General features: G+C 36.6%; 1 protein-coding gene across 1 annotated transcript; it reads right to left on the bottom strand.

Annotated features, from left to right (window-relative positions):
* Positions 1 to 3422: 3422 nt before the first annotated feature.
* Positions 3423 to 7522, bottom strand: smtla (somatolactin alpha). Its single transcript, XM_086164330.1, has 5 exons — positions 7507 to 7522; positions 5799 to 5989; positions 4883 to 4996; positions 3743 to 3922; positions 3423 to 3617 (listed from the first exon to the last, which is right to left on the bottom strand). Exons 1-5 carry the CDS (start codon positions 7520 to 7522, stop codon positions 3423 to 3425), a joined length of 696 nt encoding a protein of 231 aa, XP_086020456.1.
* Between the last annotated feature and the right edge of the window lie 1577 nt (positions 7523 to 9099).

The raw sequence follows: 9099 nt of genomic DNA, 5'->3' as shown, positions 1-9099 counted from the left end.
GACTCCTTTTCCACTCTTATCATCCCCTCACGTGTGACGTTATTTACATCATGTGATACTGAGAGCGGAAAAGAAAAGCAGATTGTTGATGGCAGTTATATTAAAGGTAAACATTTGAGATATCTTAAGAGAAACAAAAATACTTTAACCAGCTAAGTTATTGTATCGTTGAAAGATGCAGACAGGTAAAAGAAGTAACTTGGATGAAATGGACAGAAGGACTCTTCCAATGCCATTTAAAAGGAAATGTTTGGTGTTCATGTAGGAACCTACCATTTCTCTCATCAAGTTTCTCTTTCATGAAAAATTGGGATTGTGATTAAAGAGATAGTTGGTAGCTGGCTCATTCAAGAATAAAAAATTGTCCATTTCATGCCTTCATATCAGTGTATTACCAGTAAATTTTTTAACGAGGCAGGTAGATCAAAAGTTAGGCTCGTACTCAGTCATTACGAGCACATCTAAAAAAATTGGAATATTCTGAAAAAGCTCAATACTTTTTGTCACTAATTTCAGAAAATTAAATATATTATACGGATTAATTACACATCGAGTGAAATATTGCAAGCCTTTCTTGAAATTTGACGATTATGGCTGAATGAAATGCAAAATTCAATGTCTCAGATAATTAGAACTTTGTGAAAAAGTTAAATATTGGAAAATCAGTGTATCACACCCTGAACAGCAAATCATCTCAAAACACATGCAAAGGTTTCCTGAGCCAAAAAAGGTTTCTCAGTCTGGGTCAGTGGGCGGATGTTCAGAAGACAGTCATTGACACCCTTCACAAGGAAGGTAAGCCACAAAGCTAACTTTTCACAGAATGCGGTATCGAACAACATTCATAAATCCTTGAGTGGAAGGAAAATGTATGTTAGGAAAAGGTGCACTCACAAAAGGGATAACTGAAGCCCTGAGAGAAATGCGAAGCAAAATCCACCCAAGAAGTTGGGGGAGCTTCACAAGGAGTAGACTAAAGCTGGAGTCAGCACATCAAGAGCCACTGTGCACAGACGGATCCCAGACATGGGCTGCAAATGATGCTACAAATGTTGCATTTCTCATGTCAAGTCACTATTCAACCAGAGACAATGAGCTGTGGAGAAAAAGAACTGGACTGTTGCTCAGTTGTCAATCCCATTTCAGTTGAAAGTAAATTTTGCATGTTATTTGGAAATCAAGGTCCCAGAGTCTGGAGGAGGGATGGAGAAGCACAGATTCCATATTCCTTGAAGTCCAGTGTAACGTTTCCACAGTCAGTGATAATTTTGGCTGCCATGTCATATGCTGGTGTTGGTCCACTGTGTTCCACTGTGTTCCACAACGCAGCCATCTACCAGAAAATTTTAGCGCATTTCATGCTTCACGGATTTCATTTTCCAGCACGTCAGTGTGGACTGATTCATTGTCCACACTGCCAAAGTTGCCAAAAGCTGGTTCAGTGACTGTGGTGTTACTGTTCTTAATTGGCCAGCAAACTCACCTGACCTGAATCCATGGGGCATTGTAAAGAGGAACATGACAGACACCAGACCTGACAATGGAGATTATCTCCTGGCTGGCTGCTCCAATTCCAGCGTCTGTCTACCAATATCAAGAGACGAGATTTACAATCGTCATTGTGCAGGTACACTGAAATATAAATATAAAATATATATATTCACTATCCCTCCTCTGTACATGACCGAATCATCTCAGTCTGGATTCTCTCCAGCTTTACCTCCAGCTCTGCCTTCTGTTTTGTTGTCATTGTCACTGTTTCAAGACCATACAGCATCACTGGTCTCACCAAGGCCTTGTACACCAATCTGTTCATTCTGGTTGATAGAGAATCAGAATCAGAATGAACTTTATTTATCCCAAGGGGCAATTAGGGGATAGTCTTCTATCGCATAGTACCCAGACACTTTTCATCCCCCATTCCAACCTGTTTGGACCCATTTCTGACCCTCTGCTGACCCTAAATACTTGAAATCCTCCAACTTCTTGATCTCCACTCCCTGGAGCCTCACCGTTCCACCCTGGTTCCTCTCATTCACACGGATATATTCTATCTTGCTGCAACTAACCCTCTTCTCCTTTTGAGTTCATACCTCCACCTGTCAAGATTTTCCTCAACCTGCTCCCTGCTCGCAATATAGATCACAATGCCATCTGCAAACATAATGGTCCTTTGAGATCCCTGTCTAACCTCATCTGTCAGCCTGTCCATCACCACTGCAAACAAGTAGGGGTTCAGAGCTGATCCCTGATGGAGTCCCACCTCCACCTTGAACTTCTGTTATCCCTATAGCACACCTTACCACTGTCTCATAGCTAGCATACATGTCCTGCACCAGTCTAACATACTTCTCTGACAGTCAAGTCTTCCTCATACAACACCAGAGTTCCTCTCTCGGTACCCTGTTGCATGCGTTTTCTTGATCTACCAAAGTGCGATGAAACTCCCTTTAACCTTCTCTGTAGTTCTCTATTCGCATTCTCAGAGCAAATACTGCATAAAATTCTATTTATATGACACACTTTTGAGTTTTCATTATTTGAAAGCCATAATCATCACAATGTAAGGGTTTCATTTAATGAATGTAAAAAAAATATTCAACTTTTCTATGATTTTGAGATGTACCTATACCTATATTTTATCCAAAAGGGAAATACAATAATATCTTACTCACAACCCGTTTTTCTTTCAGTCTTGTTTTATTAGCTTTATAAATTGAAAAAAAATTGACTAGATGTGTTTTTCAGAGCACTGGACAATTTATTTACAGATGTGAATACAAAAGTTGTTGAAAAGTGATTACATGTTGTATTAAGTTCTGGTAACATTTAAACTGAGCAGTATATCCACATTCTTGATATAGCTAAGCAAATCTGACACAAATATAATTGTGTTAAGCAAACATTATTCCGGTAATTATAAGTTATCATCTGTGAGAACTCAGTAAATCTCAGCTTCTGTCTCATATTTTTTTTTAATGATCAGAATGTGTTTCTCCTCCAGTGTGTTTGACCCAGGTCCCTTGTTAAATGATCCACTAATGCAGAAGTGAAATCAACCTTGAAAAAAATCCCAAAACAAAACCAAAAAAATCTGAACCCTGTAAGATCATGCAAGAAAAAAGTGAAATCTTAGGCAGGGTATTTTTTTATTCCTTAAATAAACTTTTCTATGGGGGATTTTCCCTCTGTTGTCCTCACTTAATTAAAACAACAACAAAGGCTGATTTTTTTTTAAAAGCAGTATGATGAAAAAAGGGCTCAGTATCATACCTACTTGTTTTTTTTTTGAGGGTATTTCTAAACAACTGATGAATAATGCACTGCATAACAAGAAATATGAATAGCTTAAGGTATCAATCTATCTATATGAGCACAGCTTCCAATCTCAAGTTAAACATTCAGGAGATATGCTTGATGTTTTATGCACAATTATATATGTCAGTCTGTCGACACTTTAGAAGCTTGAGAAATGTTTCCATTTTATGAGCATCTTTCTTGAAGCAGCTCAGTAAGGTATAGTCTCTCATAACAGATTCCAGCATCTCTGGCTGTGCATCGTACTGGAACAGGCCCTGTTCGCTGTAGGTTGTGGTCAGTACCCCCTCATCCAACATCTGGAAGAAAGAATAAGAAAAAAATAAAAATAAATAAGATAAAAAAAAAATATATATATATTTAAATTTGTAAAGTTTATCAATGAATAAATACATAGAAAATAATCCAAATCAATTCACCCTACCTTCTTAATGAGGACCACCACTCCCTGCTCAAGACTTATTAGTTTTTCGGACATCCACTTGGTCTTGTTCAGCAGCATGTCTGGAGCGTCGTCATAGCGATCGAGTGTTGTTTGCAGGTACACCAAAGGCTCAATCCATGACTGGATCAGCACCAGGACAGAGTGTAGCAGCCATTTGTCCTGAAGGGAATTCAGATGGAACACTCTGACTGACCTATTGCATAGTTTGCCAATTCAAACCAAAGCTAGAGAACTAGATATAACAATTCAAGATATACTTTACTCAGAAGTATAGCATTTTGTTCAATAAAACCTTGAGAAACAAAAGGTAAGAGTGTCATAGTTGAACCCGTTTAAATTCCCCTCAGTCAAGTTGACTTTAAGTGCGAATGACCATCATACGAATGGACATTAAGGTGTCAAGCTAGCAATAATTCAACATGGAGGGTAAACTCACCTATAGATGGCCCCCAAGGAATAATCTGTTTCAGAGATTTACTACTATGGTGATAACATAAGATGGTTATTTTACGGAAGATTATTGTAGAATTTCCCATAGACCAAATTATATTTCACATTGGCCAGGTGATATCCATTAGCCTTTTTCTAAGTGGCTCAGTTTCAGTTCACTGCGATCGATCAAACTGACTTTTAGTTTAAAAGGCTTTACAGTTGTCAACATGTCTTTAGGCAAAGAGGAACAATTGTGTAACATATATCAGTAAAATAGGGTGCGATTAAATTGCAATGGTGCCATTAAATCACTCACTAACTGACACACTGAAAGATTATGAGATCATTGCTTGCATTCTTTTATTTCAGTAAAGGATTCTGAATCTTAGCTTTTTTTGTGCAAAATGATTTGTTGAGCGATCAAGCATAGTAGATAGCACATATCTAGAACGCAAAAGTGATGGTCAGCTGCATCTGCTCAATAACAATTTACTCAAAATTTCCCAATTTTTTTGCAACTTTTTTTGCACAAGGAAAAAGAATACATTTGCATATGCAGTGTTATTAACACATGGTCCTGAGAACGACTGGGTTACTGTGCATCTATTAACACATTTATTTATTACTTATTTTAAGAAAAAATAGGTAATAGGTTGGTTACATGGCGGTCATGCAGCCTGTACTTACAGATAACTGCTGGACTTCACTTTTAGAGCTGGGAATGGGTAGGGCTTTGTTAATGCATGCATAGCCTGCCTGGTTTCTCTGAAGCCGGAATGGGAAGGGGACAAACATTTCTTCCTACATGCCATGCACATGTTCGAAAGAGAGAGAAAATACATGAATCCACATCAGTATATACAATGTAATTATAACATCATGTGAAATAACCATGCAGTTCGTGTTCATTCCTTACCAGTTATCAAAAATGGGTCTACCAAAGGTAATGTGTCTGGACATTAATACAATAATATCCATATATTTTGGGGTGTGATTTCATATATGCATCACAATAAATGGTATATGGGATGGTAAACCCATTGGGCTTATGTTTATAATAATCATAATAAATGTTAAAAACACATTTTTGAAAGATGGTTGGCAGTGCTACTCAATTGTACCTCTTCAGAACATGACAACTCGTCCAATATGTCATATTAATACACTCAATGACAGACCCACAAAACGATGCATTATAGTCATTAAACACTGACACAAGCCTCACAAATCTTGAGGACTTTATGAAATATTGCATTCCTATCATATGAATACAAACATAACAACTTTAACTTGGAGTAAGTTTGTCAATGGTATACCTTAATATGACTAACCGACTAAACCATACTTATACCACTTATTCTGCAATAAGGGTTGCAAGGGTGCAGCCTATTCCAATAATTGTATATAAACCATTTATATAAAGTAAGCTTATTTGTTATGCTATTTGATAGTTGATTTTATCTGAAATGTCATTTAAATGTATTTAATGTTTATGTTTTTTCAAGGGTTTTGGATTCTGTATAACATTCAAACTATTTTAGCCCCCTAAAGCAGACAAGTACAAATGTCCAACAAGTTGGTATATGTTAGTTTTTGTACTCACAAACAAAGAAAACGATTCTTCTGAGACACGGTAGATGAGCTCAGCATGCTGGATGACCCTGTCCAGAAGTTTCTCTTGGGTGATGGATGGACAGTGAGAGAAGCCCCCTGGCTGTTCCAAACAGTCCAGCGGCATACTCACAGTATGCAGATAGGGCCATAATAATAAAGCCCATAAAGCAACCTGCACAACTGAAGACACACATGCAGATGAAAACAATATATGGATATAACATGCTCTTTTCCTAAAAGTATAGTAATAAAAAAAAGAAACAGAAAGCAGTAAAACCTGTTAAAAATGAAGCAACATTTCATGTAAAGGACTTTATCCAATTTATCAAAAATTAAAGTTACTGCTCTGACTCACATCTTTTTAGCCATTATGGAAATAATATTAGTAAGGTGTGATGTTATACCTGCCATCATGAGAATTCTCAGTGTACCCTTGAAGTTGTCTTAATTGTTTTGTCTTGTTCATGTCTTTTATAAGGCTGACCACAGCATGAATACAAAAAAAGGTCATTTTGGTCTTGCGTAGGTTCTTGTAAAAAGATACCGGCCAAAAGCGATGCATGTCCCTCCTCATGCATTTCATCAAATCCGCAACCTTAGTCAGACATGTGTAGCCTTAAGATTTAGAAACAGGGTCTAAATATATATTTTTTTAATTAAATATTTCCAAATAAATAAATTCACTAAAAGCAAGCATGTGTTAAAAAGGAAAGCAAACACATTTTGATTGACTCGTAGGACTATCTCAGTCGGTTCGATTGTGGTCTTGTTATCCGAAGACTTGATATAGTTCAGCACCTTCCTTGGCAATCTCATTTTTAAATGTATAAGTTTGAGAGGTTGAATGACGCATTTGACATGAAGTGAGTTAAAGTGGAGGTGGAATGGAATATACAGCTAATTTAGCATTTATCCAGCTCATAGCAAAACCACTGATGACGGGTATAACAAATCTATCTATTTTTTAGAAAAAAAGGTGAAAAAGGGGAAGGAAAGGAATAGGCAGCAAATCCTTCTTTTCATCTACAGTGAGTCTTTTATGTAGATTTATATGTGCATGGCAGAGAAGTGGATTAGACAGTGTAGAATTGTAATAGACACAACAAAAAGAGGTTTCACTGGTTGGAAATCACTGAATCTAACAAACCACTCAAATCTTTTCTTTATTCTGGCATTCATATTTCTTCCTGTCGGGAGAACTGTGTGTACGTGTGAGAGTGGATCAACCCAAGGGCTATGGTTTCCTAATTTTAATGACTGTTTTTAGCTGTCACAGATGTAAGCTGGTGTTTTGCAATGCATCTTTCCCTCTTTAAACAGTGCCAGCCAAAGTAGGCGTACAGGACTCCATTAAATTCTTCATTTCCCGGATTCTTTTTTTGTCCCACACCGTTGCTCTGCTTTTAATCCCTGCTGTTGTTAAAGTAATCAAATTTGAAGATTATGATGACTCAATTTGTGGTGCTACATTCTTCCATGTATTTATTATGGGAATAAGAAATTTGAATAACAACATAGCTATATTATGCTCCTGAGAAAGGAAGAGTTCCTCAATGGAATATTCACTTTCATCACAAAATCATTTAATAAAAGCATAATGAAGAGGGCTACAGAAAACGAAATCACAGAAAAGAAAAGATTAAGGGGTCTGAGAGGAAAAAAAAAAAAACACTTCAAGAAAGATTAGCAACAAATACGACTGAAAAGCAACATCTGGTGATTGGTGTTATGTTACAAACCTTGGCATCACTGATGGTATCTATTTATACATCTTCAAGACTCCTGATGGCTCATCTACATTTGTCAGCCTGTTACACATGAATAAAAAAGAAGTTCTTGATGTCACCTTCCTTTAGTTTGTTTGTGTAGCATCTTGGGCGGCTTTGCTGGACTCTGAAAGAAGAATACATTAATGCAACCTTTCTTCTATCTTTGACTGGTTAATCAGATGAAATGTCATAGATATACAGTAGATGTGTGTGTATCTTCATGTTCGTTTTTCATTTTTATCGGCACATAATATTTAACTGTACAATGTTTCAGGGTCAATATTCACATAATAACATAAAGCCTCACCGTCACTATAATTTCACAGTAGAGTGCCAAACTTTGTCCAAATGCATATCCATATCTTGTGGAAAGCATTTATTTATATAGTATGTGTATGTTTATGTGTTAACAACTACTTTAATTTTCTGCTGTACATTTACAGTATGTCTTTCTGCAGTCCAGTCAGTTAAATATAATACACACAACCAACCTTGCTAGCTATCTATCTTAGAGGAATAGATATTTATTTTATAAAATATCAAATTAATACTGTCAACACGGATTTAAATTTGAATATTTTGAACCCAATGTTCCCTCTCTACACAAGATAATGTTTGAGACCCATATAGGTGTACAGTCATCCGCATGGCCAGCTGGATAATTTATCACAATTGGACAACAAAGTCTGTCCCTAATAAATGCATGTAATTCGATATCATAAAAAAAAAAGGTACAGAAATACTGTGATAAATCTCAAGACAGAAAATTCAACTATGGTACAAGGATGATTTGCCTTTCCAGTCTAATCAAATATAACAATGCCTGAGACTCTTTGCAAAGCTAATGATTCTGCATTATCATTATTATAGCCAGATGATCAAAATAAAGACTTTCTATAGCAATAGAGCAATGCAATTATTATGTATCATAATATTATAGCACAATATTATTTTCAAAACTAATGTTCTTGCTCTGCTGTGCAGGTAAGCCAAGTCGCTTTTTACATTGGTTTGACTGGAGTGATTGCGGGTTTTTAGCTGATTTACTTTACCGACAATTGTGGTTTGGATTAAATATTATGGCTTTCTCATTTGCAGATTTGTTGATTCATGAGCAGGTTTTAGCTTAATGTTCCATTTCATATGAAACAATATAATGCATCCTCTCAAAAACATAAACATTTGATATAAAGTTCAGCTCTTTGATAAAATGACCTACAGAGCGATATACGGGAGAAGGCATCCAAAAGTGAAACCGAAGGTGTGAAAATGTCTACCTCAGCATCATCATCTCATTTTGAACTTGCAGGGGGAGATTTGACACCATTAACATACTGATATTACACCTGCTGACTTTTCTCTTTTGACTTTATGTTCAAACTCGTCCGCCGGTAATTTTGATTATTGATGGGCCTCTTGATGACTGAAATGTGAAACCAAATTTGTCAACTAGATTTCAGAAATCACTTTAGATCGGAGAGTCCAACGGTGGGAGCCCAAAGGAGTGGCCGTGGTGAAAAT

This window comes from Fistularia commersonii, chromosome 18 (genome assembly GCF_037954325.1).
Source record: "Fistularia commersonii isolate RoL2024-O1a breed Wild chromosome 18, RoL_Fcom_v1.0, whole genome shotgun sequence".
Lineage (NCBI taxonomy): Eukaryota > Metazoa > Chordata > Actinopteri > Syngnathiformes > Fistulariidae > Fistularia > Fistularia commersonii.
This window is presented reverse-complemented; position numbering and strand designations above follow the sequence as displayed.